The following is an 18,601-nucleotide window of genomic DNA, read 5'->3' on the forward strand; positions in this document are numbered from 1 at the left end:
CAGGGTCACCTGGTACAGTCCGTGGCTCACAGTGCCACCGTGTGGCTGCCTGCGGGACAGCGGCTGCCCGGCGAGCAGAGCCGAGTGGATGCCCAGTGTCGGGTGCCTGGCTCCTGCTCTTTCTCCTTCCTCCGGTGAATCCTGCAGAACCGCCCTGTCCGTTGTGGTTGCCGCTAGCCACATGTGGCTCTTTACATTTAAATTAATTAAAATGAAACACAAATTAGATTCGTTTCTTCAGTCCCACGGCACGTTTCAAGTGCTTGTAGCACGTGTGGCTGGCGGCCACCACTCTGGCCGGTGCAGACACAGAAGACCCCCATCGTCACAGAGAGTGGACAGCACCACCTTGCTCTGCCCTCAGTGGGCGTGTTCTCCACCAGAGGTCCATCTCAGGAGAATGGCATTCTCTGTGAATTGGGGGCAAAGTTGGGGGACTAATAATGTCAGTTGCCAGGTGGCCAGAGGCCAGGGTCAGGCTGTGGCCCCAGAGTGCCTTGACTGCAGGCCCCCCAGGTCCCCTCCACCCTAGGCCTGGCAGAGGCACCCTGCAGGCTGCAGAGGAAGCGTGGGGTCTGCCCGGGGGGCACTCACAGCCTGGATGGAGATCAGGATCGTGGCATGTGAGGGCCCTGGGGCTGAGGTGGGCAAGGATCTGCTGGGCAGAGGAGTGTGTAAGGGGGCAGGCGGGCAGGGACCATGCTCTAGCCTGGCTTTTAATGAGAGGACTGAGCCTCGGAAGGCAGGTCCCCATCCCCAGTTCAGTTCCAGACACAGCCCAGTCCCCCGGGGCACCCTTGACTCCCTTCGAGGCTGATGCTGCCCCGCTTTCTCTGCCTCTTTCAGGGGGTGCTCTCCGACCTCACCAGAGTGACCCGGCTGCATGGAATTGACCCCGTGGTGCTGGTGCTGATGGTGGGCGTGGTGATGTTCACGCTGGGGTTTGCTGGCTGCGTGGGGGCCCTGCGGGAGAACATCTGCCTGCTCAAGTTTGTGAGTGGCCTGGATACAGGGTGGGAGGAGACAGAGAGGCAGATGTGGGCTCTGCTGGGCAGGCTAAACCTTTACCTGGTCAGATGGGAGCAGCTGTTCCGAGCCTCTCCAGGCCCCAGCAGGAGGGGTGGGGCGGCCCTTTATACCCTGCCGCCCACTGAATGGTGAGAGTTCAGGAAACAGTCTGGATGCACCAACTCCTTGTCCCTGGATAAGCTGGGCCTCTGGTTTTCAGCTCCTGGTGGGAGGAGTGGGCTGCTCACAGCCCACCCCCAGCAGAGCAGAGGTTATCTGTCTACTGCTCACCTGTGCCCTTCCTGGCTGAGATGAAAAGACGTTGCCAGTGAGGTTAGGAAATCATTTCCCTCCTCGAGGGTCTGTGAGTCTGCTGGGTGTGCGATGCAGAATTCTTAATTTCCTGGCAGAACTCAAGTTACTAAGAGTTTGGTTTTATATTTAGATAAAAATTCATTTTGCAATTCATTCGGTTAAAATTAAATGGCAACTGGTGGGGAAAACACATAATCATGTTTTGTAATGTATTATTTGTTGAATTGATTAGCTCAAGCTTTCTCATTCCTGGGCTTATTTTAGAAACCAAAACGTGTTTTTTTCCCTAATTTTTTTCTTCTTAAAAATATTACGTTTAGCATCATCTACATGATTGGAGATTGCATTTTGGAGAGCCTCGTGTGTATGTGTGTTTATGTGTGTGCGTGCATGTGTGTTTCCCTCTTATTTTGAAAGGCTCCTCTGCCTCTGCTGGTTGTGGCACAGGTGCTCAGTGAGCTGTGTGGCCAATGATAGTGGCTGTGAGGACACGCTCTGTGGGCCCGGAATCGGCTCTGTGAGAGGGGAGTGCTCCTGTAGCTGTGGTGGGCCCTTGCAGATGCCACTGCTCCTATGGCCGGGGCAGCCTTGCTTGTGGAGAGACCTTTGTGCAGTTGATTGTCATGCACTCACATATAGAGTGGGTATTGGTAACACCGGCCACTCCGGAGTTGTCAAGAGCACCACAGGGACTCAGGTGTCCTGCATGAGTTATGCGGCCTCGGGCTCCTACCCCTAAAGTAGGGGTGACGTTAGATTTCTAGCAACTCAGATGGTTGTGTGTGGGGAGAGGTGTCAGACGGTGTGTCTGGGGCACAGGCTCTGCCCTATAGGAGCTGATAGCCTGGTGGGGCAGGGCAGCCTTTCATCCGGAGATGGGATTTCCTTCTTGTTGGGGTAGGGGCTACTTCTTGGGAAGTGGCTGGCACACTGGCCTGGAGTGTCTTGGTACTTTGACTCATTTGACTCCTGCCAGCAAGGCAGTGATGTGGGTGGGGTGAATACCTCCATTTCACAGATGCGGTGGAGCTGCCCAGGGGGACGCAACCTTTACTGTGGGCTTCCTGGAGCTCCACCGGGTCTCAGGTGCAGAGGTCTTTGGGCAGAGGTGGTTCTGGGTCGGACAAGCGTGCGTCTGGCTGTGAGGCTGCAGATGTGGTGACTCTGCTCCATCCTCGTCCCCTGCAGTTCTGCGGCGCCATCGTGCTCATCTTCTTCCTGGAGCTGGCCGTGGCCGTGTTGGCCTTCCTCTTCCAGGACTGGGTGAGGGACCGGTTCCGGGAGTTCTTCGAGAGCAACATCAGATCCTACCGGGACGACATTGACCTGCAGAACCTCATCGACTCCCTGCAGAAGGCCGTAAGCACTGCCCATGGTGGGCTCCCTGATAGAGCGCGGCTTTCTCGGCTTTAGTGTGTGCATGCTGTGCGGGGCAGGGTCGTGGGGTCGGGGCTGTCTCTCCTCAGCACGGCAGGCAGCGGGGGCCAGTGGGGGGACTGGTTAGTGTGGGTTTGCCTGCTCACGGTTGCCTGGTGCTCCAGGCGTGCTCTCAGTGTGCCCTCCCCCATTTGGATTGGGCCGGCAAGTGCAGCTGCCCCCGGGGCCACCCGCCCCCAGAAGCACAGTCCTCTCCTCCCCCTGGGGGCCCCGATCTCTCCAGCTCTGGGACCCTGGGCGCTGTGAGTACCGAGGGGCAGAGCTCTGCCTCCCCAGGCGCGTGACTCACCGTCTGAGGCTATTCCTGTCCCTTCCTCCCCAGGACCTTTTCCCCTTCCTGTTTGAGAAGGCGTGGTGCCTGGAGGAAGCTTTCTCAGAGGGAGAGGAATGTCCTCCCTGGAACGTGTCCTGGGGTTCGTGGGAGCAGTTCCAGCCGTGTCCCTGCTCTGTCTGGCCTCCCTCCCCTCATGTGTGGCTGCACCTGGAGGCTGGGACCACAGCCGTCCCTCCCCCGGGAGGAACCCACCTCCCGCCATGCTGCCTCTGCTCTGTCAGAAAACCTAGCTTCCTCAGGACTGAGAGGAAAATAAATGAGAAAGCATTAAAAATAACTATGATCTGCTCTCATTGTTAACTAAGACTCGTTTGCGCTTGTTTCGTGTATCATGGGATCCAGCAAAACCCATTCACGTGACCAGAGACTCTTTCTGTGTTGTTAATGGTGGCCTGTATTTGTCTGTGATGGTCACCCACCCTGCCGTTTTCTGATGCCCCTCGCTGTGCCTTTTCTCTTCCATGCTGGGCTTTTCTCTGCATTTGCAGAGCCCTGGCTGGCTGGTGTCCAGCAGCCCGGGCTGGTTCCTCCCTGCACTGGCCTTGAAGACATTGTAGTTTTCTCCATTGCCTTCTTTCTCTTTTAAAAATAAAGTTTCCCAGAGGTTTTCAGTAAATTGTGGCGCTTCCTCACGGTGAAATGTTAGGTAACCATTAGAGAAACGAGAACCTGAGGGTGGGTGGGTCGACGGGTTTATCTTAGAAGTGAAGAAGCCAAAGTCCTGGTTGTGTGTGTGTTGCGACGCGGCCGCAGGCCTGTCAGCTGTGGGGGCAGTGCAGTCACGCGTCTGCCCGCGGACCCGGCACCCTTGACATCACTGCCAGGCTCTCAGCGGGTTTGGTCTAACAAGTTTTTAGACAAGTGGGGATTTTCTTTGAGCTGCACCAGCTCGGGGGAGGGGAATTGCAGGGCAGAGACCCCAGGTCGGGGCCGAGATTTGACTGCGTTCCCGTTCAGCCTGGCCCCAGCTCCTTCCTTGGGGTGGACTTTCAGCAGCTGGTCTTCGTAAAGAGGCAGAGCAGGTAACTAGGGCAGCCTAGGAGGTGCCTTGGGGTGGGAGATGCACTGCTCACAGGAGGTGTCCCCTTGGGGGTGATAAAGGACATATCAGAGGTGCAGAGGGGCCTGGGAAGAGAGCCAGAAGCCCCTCCAGGCTGCAGGGAGGGCAAGAAGGGAGAGCCCCAGGGTGGGGAGGGACTGGAGCAGGTGCTCGGTGTCCCGTGTGGAGGCCGGGGCGCCGGGGAGCCAGCCACACATGTGGGATGCGGAAGGTGTCACAGCCGCAGTTTCCTTCTTAAAGGGCTACCTGGGTTGTGTTGCTCAGCATCTCTCTGGGTGTGGAAGGTCAGTGGGGTGGGCCTCGATTTCTTTTTGTGGTCTGTGGAGGCGCATGTACCCCGGCACTGATGTCTGTGCTGGGTGGCCATAGCCGTGGCTCAGAAACCTTGATGGTTCTCGGCATCTGTGGTTGCAGAACCAGTGCTGTGGGGCGTATGGCCCTGAAGACTGGGACCTCAACGTCTACTTCAACTGCAGTGGTGCCAGCTACAGCCGAGAGAAGTGCGGGGTGCCCTTTTCCTGCTGCGTGCCAGACCCCGCGGTGAGTCAGCTTGCGCCTGGGCCAGAGCCCCCCCCTCCTGGAGCCGAGCGTTCCCGACTTGGGCTCTGCGCCGCTTCTCTCCTGCAGCTGGGTGACTGCCCCTCCTGCCTTCTGCTCGCCGCCCCATGGCTCTGGCAGTTCTGAAGTCCTGTCTCTGTCAATTCCAGGAGGCTTTGTACCTGGCCCTCCCTGGCTGTAGTGTCTGGGTGAGGCAGGAGAGAGACGGTATCGTCCTTGCTCGAGGGGCTGGCACCTGGTGCTCCTGGACAGGATGCTGTGAATGTGAGGAGCCTTGGTCTGCCCTGTCACTCTCCTGTCACTGGAGAAATTGCCCGTCTTACAGCCCACAGGGGCAGTAGGGGGTACGTTATTATCTGGAGTCAGTGTCTCACTGGTAGAGAATTCTTTTCTGTTCCTCCTCCTTCATGCATTTTCATTCCCAGTCCATGGCCCACGTCCTTGGGTTCCAGACACTGAGCTCTTGAGATGACCCGTGAGGGACCACTGAGCATTTGCCTGAACTGAGCTGGAACAGAACCGAGCCCTTCACAGAACTTGGTGCCATGTCATATGCCTGCTTCTGGGCCCCAGGGCTCTGAGCAGGCAGGGTGTCGTCTCTGTCATGTGGGCAAGTTCCCCAGCCGAGTGGCCCAGGTTTGGGGAGGTTGCATAGCCGGCATGTGTGGTCTCCGCTGTGACTGTGAACTAGTTAACCAGGATAATGTCTACCTCTTGGCACCGGGACTGGCAAACTCAGACCCATAGGCTGAATCTGGCCTGCTCTCTGTGTTTGTATGACCTGAGAGCCAAGAATGGTTTCAGCCATTTTTATTTATTTATTTCTTATTTTTTTGTGACGAAGATCAGCCCTGACAAAGATCGGCCCTGAGCTAAGCTCTGCCAATCCTCCTCTTTTTTTGCTGAGGAAGACTGGCCCTGGGCTAACATCCATGCCCATCTTCCTTTACTTTATTATATGGGACGCTGCCACAGCATGGCTTGACAAGCGGTGCGTTGGTGCGCACCTGGGGTCCGAACTGGCAAATCCCGGGCCGCTGCAGCAGAGCACGCGCACTTAACTGCTTGCACCACCGGGCCGGCCCCGGTTTCAGCCATTGTTAAATGGTTAAAAATAAATCAGAAGAAGAGTAATATTTTGTCACATGTGAAAATTGTATGAAATTCAAATTTCAGTGTCCATAAATGAAGTGTTATGGAAATATAGCCCTGCCCAGTTGTTACATCTTGTCAGTGCTCCTTTCATGCTGTGGTGACAGAGCCGAATAGTTGCTGCATAGATGGGTCTAAATATTTACTATCTAGCTCTTTGTACGACAAGTTTGCCAGCCCCTGTCCTAGCATGAGAGGTCAGTTAGCAGTATGATTGAAGGACGTGAGCTATAAAGGAATTTGAACAGGTGTTTGGCTGGGACTTTTCTAGAGCCTTCTACCATCAGCTCCTCAAGAGAACAGAAATGCTGATTTTTTTCTTCTTTTCTTACAGCAAAAGGTCGTGAACACACAGTGTGGATATGATGTCAGGACTCAGGTGAGAACGCCGGTCCGCACAACGGTGCCAGTTCTTCAGGTTTACTCTCTGTGGTCCACCTTCTGATGTAGCCCAAGTGCAGTTTGGCTGGGAGAGCTGGGGGGGTTGGAGCTCGAAGGTGCGTCTTAGCCGGGAGCGAGCTGCACAGGAGACACCACTGGGCACGCTCCTTCCTTAGCAGCAGGACTCACGGGAACAGTAAGGGGTGTGATCCCAGCCCTGGGAACTCTGGTCACAAAATCTAGCAGTTGTCACCTTAGTGGAAAGAGGTCGGACGAAAGGTTTGGGCAACAAAGACTACATTTTTTTTGAAGAAGAAAAAGATCAGCCCTGAGCTAACATCTGTTGCCAATCCTCCTCTTTTTGCTGAGGAAGATTGGTCCTGGGCTAACATCTGTGCCCATCTTCCTCTACTTTATATGTGGAACACCGCCACAGCATGGCTTGATGAGTGGTGCGTTGGTCCACGCCTGGGATCTGAACCTGCGAATCCTGGGCCGCCAAAGCGGAGCGCACGAACTTAACCACTGCGCCACCGGGCCAGCCCCTAAGACTACATTTTTAAGAGACTCCTTGAGCTCCAGAAGGTGTCTGTTATATAGGGATTTAGGATGAAGCTGCATGAGCGTATGCTTGGTCCAGCCCCCATATGGAGGCAGTGGAGATAACAGGAGGGAGATGGGTCTCAGGGCAGGAGCGGGCTCAGTCCTCCAGGGCTTCTTCAGGCCGCAGGGAGTGTGCACTTGGCTGTGGAGAGAGGAGAGTCCCTAGTCCTTGCTCTGGTACCTCTGGTGACATGGCTGACTGCTATTCTGAAGGAGGGAGCTCGGGGAATGTGTAGACACCCCTCTTGTTGGCCATGGGCACTTGGGATGTGTCCCTCCAGTTTGGGAAACCTCAAGTCCTTCTGCAGTGGCCTCCATTTCACAGGGACAGGCCTATGTCAGTGTCAGCTTCTCCAGTGATAAACTGCATTGCCACTTGTATTAGTTGCTCAGGCTGCCATAACCAAGTACCACAGATTGTGTGGCATAAACAGCAGAAATTTATACTTTCTCCCTATTCTGGAGGTTAGAAGTCCGAGATGGAGGTATTGGCAGGATTGGTTTCTTCTGAGGCCTCTCTCCTGGCCGCCTTCCCCTCCCTGTGTCCTCTGTGTGTGTGTGTCTGTGTCCTAATCTCTTCTTATAAGGACACCAGTCATGTTGGATTAGGGCCCACCCTTATGACTCCATTTCGTTTACCTGTTTAACGACCCTATTTCCACATATAGTCACATTCCGAGGAACTGGGGGTTAGGACTTCGACATAGGAATTTTGCGGGGACACAGTCCAGCCCATAATACCACTACACTGAATTCCTGTTTCATCAGTGTTGCCATGGTGAGGCTGGTAGGTGAGGGGCCAGGCTGGTTGCTGTCTGTGGGGTGGTGGGTATGTGTGTGGGGTTATCTCCCGTGATCACCTATCCTCCACTAGGGGGCCAGATGGGAGGCAGCCGCTTGGCTAATGACTGGCTCTGGCTCCTGGAGCCGAGCTTCCCTGGAGTGGGGGGGTACAGTCTGAGAAGCCACTGTCCATCCGTCCTTCTTGGGCCAGTTCCTCTGACTTGGGAGACACTGCAGCCCCCTTCTCCCAGTTCTCCCTCTAAAAGCACATCTTCTTTCTCCAGGCTGTGGAGGGACGGTGGACAAGCTGACTTTTACATCTGTGGAGGCCCTGGCAGAGTGGGTTAAGTCGTAGCCAGGGAGCCTCTGTTAGGCAGGTTATAAAAGGCAAACCGCCCAGGGAGGGGCAGAGACCGAGACAAGTCCATGCATTTCTTCCGGGGAATTCTGTCCGTCCTTGGTGCCTGCCTCCTAGGTCCCTCATTCCCGTGGAGCTTTGCCCTGCCACCATTGGGAGCCCTCTGGGAACCAGGGTGGGGACTGCCTGCGTGTCACGGGCTCAGGCCTCTCTGGTGTTTCCCTGCAGCTGAAGAGCAAGTGGGACGAGTCCATCTTCACGAAAGGCTGCATCCAGGCGCTGGAGGGCTGGCTCCCGCGGAATATCTACATCGTGGCTGGCGTCTTCATTGCCATCTCCCTGCTGCAGGTTTGTGCCCACTGCCCTTGGTGGCTTCCTGTCTCCTTCTGGACTGTATCCCTTCGTTTGAACCAGATTTCACGTGTGGAAAGACATTAGTGGCCAAGGGGACAGTGAGGCCTGAGCTCACATTCCGAGGTGCCTCAGGTGGATAGGTTGGTGTCTGCTGGGAAAAGAACTGGTAGGAGAACGTCAAGAATTCCGTGAATCAGAGAAGCCAGGAGTTGTTCCAGTGCCGGGGCTCGTCAGGAGAAGCTGGCGGCCCCGAGCCGCCTCTGGGACAGCTGATGCTGCTGCCTCATGGGAAATGCACCGTTTAGAAAACGTCTGGCTCCAACCTTGCCTTGCAGAGGGTGACTGAGGTGGATCCAGGGCCCCAGCTGTTCACACACCTTCCTCCTCCACTCAGTGAATGTCACAAAGGAAGGCTGAGAGACAGAAGCGTCTACGAAGGAAACAAAAAATTTACTTGCAAAGCAGGCAAAGGATTCAGACTTCAGAAGAACTGGCTTATCAAATGCAAACCACAGCAAGAGTTTAAAGGGAGAAAAAAAAGCAGAATTCCTAAGGTTACCAAGTTCACGTTAGTCTGTTCCTGGTAGAAGAACATGTGTCTTCCACTTGATTATCCCGGTCACCAAGGTCAGGACGTAGCTTCAGACACCAGCACAGCCATAATCAGGGACACTCTTGGTTTTATGATGGAATCCAGGTTTACAGTAAACACGTAAGATTTGTTATTTTGGGAATCAGAACCAGTCAGGGTGGGCCGGCTCCGTGGCTTGGCGGTTAAGTGCGCGCGCTCTGATGCTGGCGGCCCGGGTTCGGATCCCGGGCACGCCCCAAGGCACCACTTCTCCGTCCAACCCGAGGCCGAGTCCCACATACAGCAACTAGAAGGATGTGAACCTATGACATACAACTATCTACTGGGGCTTTGGGGGGAAAAAAATGAATAAATAAAATCTTTAAAAAAAAAAAAAAAAAAGAACCAGTCAGGGTGACCATGTTATTTTTGGTTTAACCCGGCACAGCGGGTGTCCTGACCCATGGGCTGTGACGTGCAGAGCTGTGCTGGAGGTGGGCAGTGCGTCTCTTTGCTTCTGTGGTGCCTGCTCTGTGCCTTCCAGGCTCCAGGAAAACAGCAGAATAGACCCGAGACTCCCTTTTGACCGGTGGGTGGGCCTTGCTTTGCCACATGCTCAGTTGTTGCTCTTGGTGCGTCCTCAGTCTCCGCAGGGTAGGCATGGCGGTGGTGTGCAGTGCAGGATACCACACCACCTGCCCTCTGCACCCGCCCTCTCCCTTTGGGCCCCAGCACTGACAGCCACTGTCTCTGCTGGCTTTGGTTTCAGATATTTGGCATCTTCCTGGCGAGGACCCTGATCTCGGACATCGAGGCGGTGAAGGCAGGCCATCACTTCTGAGGAGAGAGGCACGCGAGTGGAGCTGAGCCACGCCATGGAGGCCCAACCCTTCACTGTCGTCACTGTGGTCCCGAGGGAGGGAAGTGGATCACCCAGCCACAGCCAGCACCCCGTCTTCAGCATCAGTGTGACGTGACTTCTGTTTCTGCTTGCTGGTGCTGAAGACCCAGGGGCTCCTCTTAGCTGCACAGACTTGTTAACAAGACCCCTCCTGGGCAGGGTCTCCCAAGAGACAGAGAATGTGTCTTTACGTGGGGCTAGTGACTCTTTGGGACAGACAGGGTTCCTGTGGCTGCAAGGAGGGCTTCCCTCTGTCCTCCTGGAGCCCACGTGCGTTGGCAGGCACCCTGGCCTCCTCTCCACTCGTGTCATCGGTGCTGGCCAGGAGAGCAGCCACATCTTCTATGAGGGGGACGTGGGTAGGGGACCAGCAAGCGTGGACAAGACTGCTCGCAGCAGCAGGGGCACCGCCTGTGACTGGGGAGGGGAGGGGCACGAGTGGACCTCTGAGTGCCAGTGGGGCCTGTGGTGTCTGCCCACGTTGGGGGTATTTGAGGATCCTCAGCCGTGTCCCAGTGACATAAGCCTGAGCCAGTGTGTGGGCTGGTGCCCCTCCCAGGGCAGGAACTGTCTCTGGTCTCAACAGCATTCTGCCCTGATGGCACAAGGGGCAGTGGGCATGGTTCTTCTGAGAGTTGGCTCTTCTTTTCTAAGGTGTGTAAATAGTTTATTTATAGGGTAAGAGTGTTCTCACACTGCTTTGCCATTTCCTCTGACATTGTCCTCTGAGCAGCCATCCCCAGTGTCTGGGACTGAGGCCATGCCTTTTGGTTCCCCTGAGCGTCACATGACCCAACCCATCGGCTTCTCCTTTTCATCCCTGAGCCCAGGTGCACACACGTGCTTCCCCTTCTGCTGTGCCCCGGGTACACCTGCACTCAGCTGCCCTCCCCAGCTCGGCCTCACTGTCTCTGGTCTCGGTGCTACTGAAACCCTCACCCAGAACTTGAATCCTGACCTGCCCCCCAACTGCAAGGCCAGGGAGCCCCAGCCAGGGATGGCCAGCCTGAAACCTTTGGCCAGGGCTCCTCTCCACGCTATGTGCTGAGGGCTGGCCGGCTGGCCTGGCATTTACCTCTCCCTGGAGAGAAGCTCTGCGGCCAGGCCCTGGGCCGAGCCGCAGACCCCAGCCCACAGCTGCACAGACGCTGCAGACATTGTGTTCTAACTTTGGTGGTGACTCCCTCCCTGGATCGGGGTGTCTGTGGTCACTGCCTCTACCCTTCCTGTCCAGGCTGTCCCGGGCTTGCTCTTGGAAATGGAGTCTGTCTCCTGTACTGAATAAGCCCCGAGGGAGGGCAGGGCGTCCGTGCGTCTGGCTGGGCTGCTTTTTGACGCTTTTCTGGATCTCCTTCCGGTTCTGTCCTCACGGTTGAGGGCTCGAGGGCTGCCTTCAGCTGCTCGCCTGAGTGTGCGTGCTGGTGTAGTGGGTACGGGGGGTGTTGTGTGGATGATGTTGTTACAATTTTTTTTTTACTGTTTTCTCTATAGACTAGGGGGAGAAGAATGCTTGTGTTAGGAAGTGTGGTGCTTTTCTTTGGCTGCCAAACTCGTTTATGGAATATATCTTTATACTAACGCTGGCGTTTGGTTGTTTTTGTCCTGGGTCACACCAACGTAGCATTAAGCATCTCGGGGAGGCTCGGCTGCCGTGGGAACCAGCGGGGTTGGTGTGGCTGGTACAACAGGAGGTGGGTGGTGGAGGCGTCTGTGGTGGGCACAGTCTCAATAAATTCTATCAAGTGAGGTTTTAGATTCTTTGTGCCCCTCCTAGTTGTCCTCTGTGGAGGTGACAGCTCTGCACAGGCTGGCTTGTGGCTTAGTTACGCCCAGCTGAAAGCACAAGGTAGAAGAATTTGACCCCGCAGGCCTGGAGGAAATGCAATTTTAGGTTGTCCTGTCGGGCCCCAGGTGGTATGACCCAGGCCACAGAGCGTGGGGACGCTGGGTTGGAACCTGGCACTGCCACTGCACGAGATTCATGTCCTGGTCCTGCTGGCCTGTCTGTAAAGGGGCTGGTGGCAGTGCCCACTCGCCAGGGACCTCTGACCCGGCCTGCCCTGGGGGAGCTGGTGGCCGCAGACCCTGACTGCTCGTGTGTGGGCCCAGCACCTCCTGGTCAGCTCCTGCTGTCCCATCTATTCAGGGAGACCTGGTGGCTGGACCCCGTGCAAGCCTTTTCACAGGTCACAGCCCAGTTCAGGGTGAAGTCTAGCTGTGACTTTTTCAGAGGTAGGTTTGTTTTTCAATTAGTTTACAAAACTTTTTGGTGATTTTCAGCCATCTCATCTGAGTGAATGGTTGGATGAGGGTAGAAGAGAAACCCCGAATAAGGGGTGCGCCCAGGGGAATCCCCAGTGCATACTGGCTCCCTGCATGGAGCCACAGTGCAGCCTCCTGGTCACCCCCTGCCCAGATGCCCTGAATCCACGTGCTACCTGTCCTCAGACCATGGAGGCCAGCTGTGACCTGCGCTTCCCCTCCTAGCTCCCATGCACTCTCGCTTTAGGGTCTCAGGGTCTTTCCTTACCCTTCCTGTGCTTGCCGCCCGCCTCCTCCCAGGACTTGCTGCCTTGTCCCAGCTCCTCTCCCTCTCCCCGCAGCACAGAGATCGCATCCCAGACAGCTTAGCCCTCTCGCCTCCCCCTTCCTTTGCCAGGCAGCTTCTCATCTGGGCTCTCTGAACCCACCACCACCCTCCTCACCCTGGTCACCAGACTCTGGGCCTCTGCAGCACCCGGCACCCTGGACCACTCCCTGCTCAGAGTCCTCTTTCTGCCGCCCAGGCTCGCCCGGTGTCCGACCCGCCCCACATCCTACTCATGCCTCCGGCTGCCCCTGCCACTGCCTAGCTCACCAGTCTCGGGGCTCTGCCCACAGGGCAGTGCTGAGAGCGGACAGGAGACTGTCTGTGCTGTTGCAGGAGAAGCCTGCACTCAGTGTCCCCACATGAATGACAGTAAAAATTAATAGATGCAGAACCTTCCTGGAACTTCCTGGAATGTGGGAAGTGCTTAGAGGACCTAACAGTTAATAAACTCAGTCACCTGAACAGCTCTGAGGAAGCCATTGTGCCCAAAACATGACTCGGAAAAAGGTAAGTTCCTGTCGAGGATTCGGGAGAGCCGCGTTCACACTCTAGAAGCCTGGCCGCAGAACTGTGCCCACAGTTAAAATAGGAGGTTTGGTGCCTGCCAGCCCTGAGTTCTGAATCTCTGGCTCCTGTTGAGCAAAACCACAGCCAGGGCACGCCTGAGAAGAAGACTGTCCAGTTCACTGGGCTCTGCCAGGTCGACAGGCGTTGGGAGAAAGCCGGAGAGTGCTGATCCCTGCCTCTACACCTGGATTTGGGTGCCCCGTTTTGTTTTGGGGGCCAGTGGAGCTCAGCCTCACCTGGCACTGGAGGCCCTGACTCTGGGCAGCAGGCTCACTTCTCTGCAAGGCCAGAGCTGCCGTCCACCCAGCAAGCCTATGGAGGGCTTTCTGTGCTGGGCAGTGGGCAGTCGGACGTGGCTGTCTCTCCAGGACATACTGTGCAGCGGCTGCCACTGGGTAATGGGCATGCATGTGAGTGTAGGCCACTGCAATCTTAGGGACCCCTGGGGAGAGCTCCCCTGAAGGAGAGGCTGAGTAGAGGCCAGCAGAGACAGGGCCTCAGTCTCAGCAGCAGGGACCACTGACCGCTTCTTGGCCAGCAGCCTCAGAGCATGGACTGCAGAGGCCCTGAGGAGGGGGAGGGGCTGTCGCAGAGGTCCCAGCACCCAAGGCATCCTCTTGTCCTGGGAAGTCAAGTGAGTGGGGCAGCTGTATGACGAGTTGCCCAGGTGTCAGGTGAGTGGGGCAGCTGTATGACGAGTGGGCCTTCAGCTCCGGGGTCATGAGTGGTGTCCACAGGGCCACAGGGATTTTAGGTTGTCTGCCTCTAAACCGTCATAGCCTGTCCCTAGTGCTGGATTTTGGTAGAGGTGCTTTCCTGTGCTTGTGTCTGTCATCCAGGAGGATGCTGCCCTGCCTTCCAGGCACACTTGCCCTCCTGTGCACTGTTCTCAGGATCCGGGGATTCTCTTCAGAAATCCAGACAACCATACACCTTTAGGGCCTTTTAGTTCCTTGTAAAGTCAGTGCGACCTGGCTTTTCCTCCTCAAGGGCTTTAGTAAGGGTATGTGCATTCTCAAAATGCTTTTGGGGTCTCCACGGTACCTCAGGAAAGCCTGAAGTGGACAGTGTAGAACGGGGACTGCAGCATGACTTGAGGAGGAAGAGAAAAGTCATGGCTACTTCCTGTGGCTCTTGTTCTGGTGAAGTCACCACTGTTAGAGACCCCGGCTTTGAAGAAGCAGGAAGTAAGCATTCCCTATAACAGTCTGAGACAGTGGTTTCTTCTCTCAGCTTTGCTCCTGTGCACTGTGTCTCAGCAAGGGCTTCGAAAACATGGTTTAATAACTACTAAAATAAATTATATCACCCTGGACTGTAATTTTATCACCTCAAAGCACTTTTAAACTAGTCTTTTTTTTGTTTGGTGAGGAAGATCAGCCCTAAGCTAACATCCATGCTAATCCTTTTTTTTTTTTTTTTTTTGCTGAGGAAGACTGGCTCTGAGCTAACATCTATTGCCAATCCTCCTCCTTTTTTTTCCCCAAAGCCCCAGTAGACAGTTGTATGTCATAGTTGCACATCCTTCTAGTTGCTGTATGTGGGATGCAGCCTCAGCATGGCCGGAGAAGCGGTGCATCAGTGTGCACCTGGGATCCGAACTCAGGCCACCAGTAGCGGAGCATGCGCACTTAACTGCTAAGCCAGGGGGCCAGCCCGTAAACTAGTCTTTTTTTTTAATACATAAGTAAAGCAATCTAAACATAGGAGAGTGTGAAGTGAGAAGTATCTCCTGTCCCCCAGAGGCAGCCACCAGTAAGTCCCCTTCCAGGAGATGTCTGTGAAGATGCAAATATCTTTTTCACACAAGTGAGAATTATATTTTACAGTTAATTTTACTTAGTGTATCTCAGAATATTTCGCCACCGGCGCACCCCCCCACGGTGTGTTCTCACGGTCACACTGTCCATCGCAGGTCGGCCACGTGTGAATGAACCGTCTGTACAGGGCAGTGTGTTTACAGGCACAGGGAAAAAGACCCAGTTTAAACTGGCCTGAATAATGAGAGGAGGGCCTTGGCTCCTGACTCTAGAAAGTCCAGAGGTGGCTGAGTTTCAGGGCTGGTTTGACCAAGCGGCTCCATGGCAGCAGCAGGATCTGGTTTCCTCTCCTCTCTCCATTGGCCTTCCGCAGAGTCCCCATCACCCAAGGCAGAGGGAGGCGGGAGCCCACCACGGACAACCTCGGGCCTCATGGATGGGGATGGCACGGTGGGTAAGCCATCCAGGGAAGGGCCGCCAGACCCTCCCGTGCTTGTCCATCCCCCTGAGGCCATGTGGCGGGCACGGGCTCCTGTGGATGGATGTGTTAGTCGGTGCGGTGTTTTGATCTTACGAGGGCTTATAAAACCCCCACGGAATTTTGTTATTGGAATTACTTCCTAGAAGTTGCAATAAAAACATGTTTTTACAGGAGTTCTCCAGGGAGGTGGGCTGACATTGTAATGAGTGGGTACTCGGGACTGGGGCCAGCCTGTTGCTTGCCAGGCCATGGCTGACGTGTGGCAAGGGTGCCCTGAGCATCCGCCATGTGCGGGCTGGTTCTGGGCTGAGGAGGGTGGCTGGGAGGGGTGATGTCTCTCCGAGGAGCCCCCAGTAGCCTGTGGGCTACCACAGCACCGATTCCACAGGGAGGCTGAGCAACGTGGGCGAGGTGGGAACGGGGTGACAGGATGGCGTCCTTGGGTGTCGGTAAGGACGTGCACTCCAGGTTCAGTGCCACCCCCGAGGTTGCACAGGGAGGGGGCTGCAGAGCCTGGCAGACACAAGCTGGGCACCTGCCAGCCTGGCTGTAGCTCTGCGATGTGGTACTTGCAATGTCAAGGAGCAGCCTCATCTCACCAAATGCCCTGGTGCCCTGCGACGAGCTTTGGGGTTCAGACCGCTCACTGCCTGACTGCCGCCCCCGATGGCTGGGTTGATCCTGCTCCTGGAGAAGGGCAGCACCACTCTGTTGGGCTCTGCATGCCTGCGTGGCCTCTTCCCAGCGTCAGGGGAAGAGGTGGAATCTCCCTCTGCCCTTTTCCTTAAGGTTCTTATGGCTGGCCAAATAATTAACAAGACAGGTTAGCAGGAGAAAATAATACCAAGTTTAATAACATGTATACATGGGAGAAAGCAGGGACACTGCGTTTCTCAACACAATAGCAGAAATTCTTGTCTTAAATACCATGTTCAGCCAACAACAAAGGAGGATGTTGGAGGTGGGGGGAGTCAGTTACAGGAAATTACCACCAAAGCACAGTAAACAAGAGTAAGGTTATTATGCAGATTTAAGGCCTCACCTTTCACATTAATAAGCCCCTAGAAATGAGGCCATCCCCTGCTCTTCCCAAAACAGAGAGGGAGATACCTTTACAAATGGGGATTTCCCTTATAAATGTAAATGATTGTCTGGCAACTCCTCTCAGGGCCATTCAGAGAATGTGGCCAGAGAGACAGAACTTCCGATAAGATGGGCTTGTTGGTGCATTTCCTATTGTAACATTTATCCTACATTATCTTTACAGCCATCATGATAGATCTGTTCCAGGAAGGAGCCACCATGTCAAATTCTTTAGGCAGTTAGTGGGGGAGGTCAAATGTCCCTAGAGAAAACAACCAAGGTAAAAAGATAGATTTCAGGGTGGCCAAATCTTGATCTCCCACAGTCCCGCCTTTGAAACTAAAAGTTTCACAGTCCTTTTGAAACTTAAAGAAGTTTCATAGTCCAGAAGCTGAGTTGGTAGATTGTTTCATCTCACTGAACACATTTCTTAGTCCTGATAATAGATCAGTTCAATTAAGTTCATTTTAGGAGGTGGTAATGCATGCAGGTGGGCTCTCAAGGTTACGCCTATATTGTGGAAGCAAGCAATCAAGTATTTAATAGAAGCAATTCTATGTAAACAAAAGAAAAACAAGGTTAATGGTTGGAGCAAGTTGTAAAGCAGTTTCTGAGTTAGAGGACAGCCAGTTAAGAAGATTTTTAGATGTCAGTGTTAAAGCATCTTTTGCAGTTTAAAATGTCTCTGATGGTGTCATCAGGTCATCTCAAGTTTATATCAAGTCCATCAGCTTCAGTTTGTAAGGCTTCAGGAAAAAGGGCAGGTTCAGTTCTCAGTGATTTCAAATGAAAATGATGGAAAAAAATGAAAAACATTAGTTTGGAGATCTGTAGCCAGATATTTTAGGAGACTAGAAGAAATCAGGATCCAGTCCAGTAAATAGATATAAAACAAAAACCTCAAAAGACAATTAACAAAACTAGGATCTAATATCTGCAAATGTATACTATAGTTTTTACTGAAATATAATTTGTCTCTCTAAAATCACCGTCATTTTTATTAAGATAGCCAAATTAAAACTAACTAGTTTGTTGGGCCGGCCCCACGGCTTAGCGGTTAAGTGCGTGCACTCTGCTGCTGGCGGCCTGGGTTCGGATCCCTGGCGCACACCGACTCACCGCTTCTCTGGCCATGCTGAGGCCACGTCCCACATACAGCAACTAGAAGGATGTGCAACTATGACATACAACTATCTACTGGGGCTTTGGGGGAAAAATAAATAAATAAAATTAAAAAAAAAAACAACTAACTAGTTTGCAAAATAAGTCTAGTTCCAATAGAGTTGGCCCAATTATTTACATAAGTACAGCAAGAAGTAGCAATTGATCATGTAAGCTCTTTTAAATCTGCTTTGCTGGAACTTTTTATAAGGAATCTCAGTTTGAACTTCAAAGGCCTCTCGAGGCCAGGAAAGCCAAGCCAAGGATTTTGTCATCAGACTTTGCCTGCAATACCTACAGATTTGGGTGAATTCCTCTCTTCCGAGGTTCCCCCAAAATATTTCGAGGTTCCTGGTACCTGCCAGATAAGTGACATTCTTTACTTATCCTGGTAAGTGCTGCTTGGAACACAAGGTACCAGGCCAATATTTCCACGTGGCTTTATTCCATAAAATCCAATCTTCATTCCTCAAAAGCTGTATGGTTATATCGCAAATATGATGTTCCAGTCACAACCTTGGTAATAGAACCAGTGTTTCCAATTGTGTCCTGTTATAAGGAGAACAGATTCTTATTGAACTTATGCAAATAACTATATTGCCATGAAAACAACAATACTCACTCACTACGAGTTTCCAAATTCGAGGGATCAGGTAGAAAGAAAAAGATAAATATTTCAATTTTACTTACAAAAGTATCATTTACCAAATTGCTATAAGTCATAGCTAGCTCAGGAGAAAAGAGAAAAAGTTTTCCTTAAATCTGAAAAAAACAAAACATTAAAAATTCAGCAATACTTCAAACGAAAAATCATAAAAATTATAATTATCCTTATCAGTTCATTCAGTCCTGTGTAATCCATTCTTGATCCCACCCTTTTTGTTAGCAGCTTCATGAAGTTATCAGTCTCTCCACCAGATTTCTGTAGTTTCTTAAGTTCAGTTTTATGATCAGAAAGTTTATCAGAAGCCTGTACTTCAGTGTAAATGTCAGAGTCCTTTCCATGAATTTTTCTGAAGTTGAAACATTTTGCAAAAGCATTAGAGCAAAGAAATGTCTGTAAACAAGACCTCAAAATGGCAATTGACAAAGAAATTTGGTTAATTTTGTGACATACAACACTTTAAAATAATAATAACCAGAT

The 18,601-nt window shown here is 53.2% G+C and overlaps 1 protein-coding gene across 5 annotated transcripts in view; it reads left to right on the forward strand.

Annotated features, from left to right (window-relative positions):
- TSPAN14 (tetraspanin 14) overlaps positions 1-11,394 on the forward strand; it is a 58,935-nt gene extending 47,541 nt beyond the window's left edge. For 3 of the 5 annotated variants that reach the window (XM_004432492.3, XM_087431777.1, XM_087431774.1), the window contains 6 exons: positions 847-993; positions 2,512-2,682; positions 4,569-4,694; positions 6,199-6,243; positions 8,218-8,337; positions 9,684-11,394. In XM_004432492.3, the coding sequence (XP_004432549.1) occupies positions 847-993; positions 2,512-2,682; positions 4,569-4,694; positions 6,199-6,243; positions 8,218-8,337; positions 9,684-9,755 (681 nt within the window). In that variant the 3' untranslated portion in view covers positions 9,756-11,394. Of the gene's footprint in view, positions 1-846; positions 994-2,511; positions 2,683-3,082; positions 3,711-4,568; positions 4,695-6,198; positions 6,244-8,217; positions 8,338-9,683 lie in introns of those variants that run through there. The other 2 variants (XM_087431776.1, XM_087431775.1) reach the window with 2 other exon arrangements.
- The last annotated feature ends 7,207 nt before the right edge of the window (positions 11,395-18,601 follow it).

This window comes from Ceratotherium simum, chromosome 6 (assembly GCF_057802395.1).
Source record: "Ceratotherium simum simum isolate JZ-2026a chromosome 6, ASM5780239v1, whole genome shotgun sequence".
In the NCBI taxonomy this organism is placed as follows: domain Eukaryota; kingdom Metazoa; phylum Chordata; class Mammalia; order Perissodactyla; family Rhinocerotidae; genus Ceratotherium; species Ceratotherium simum.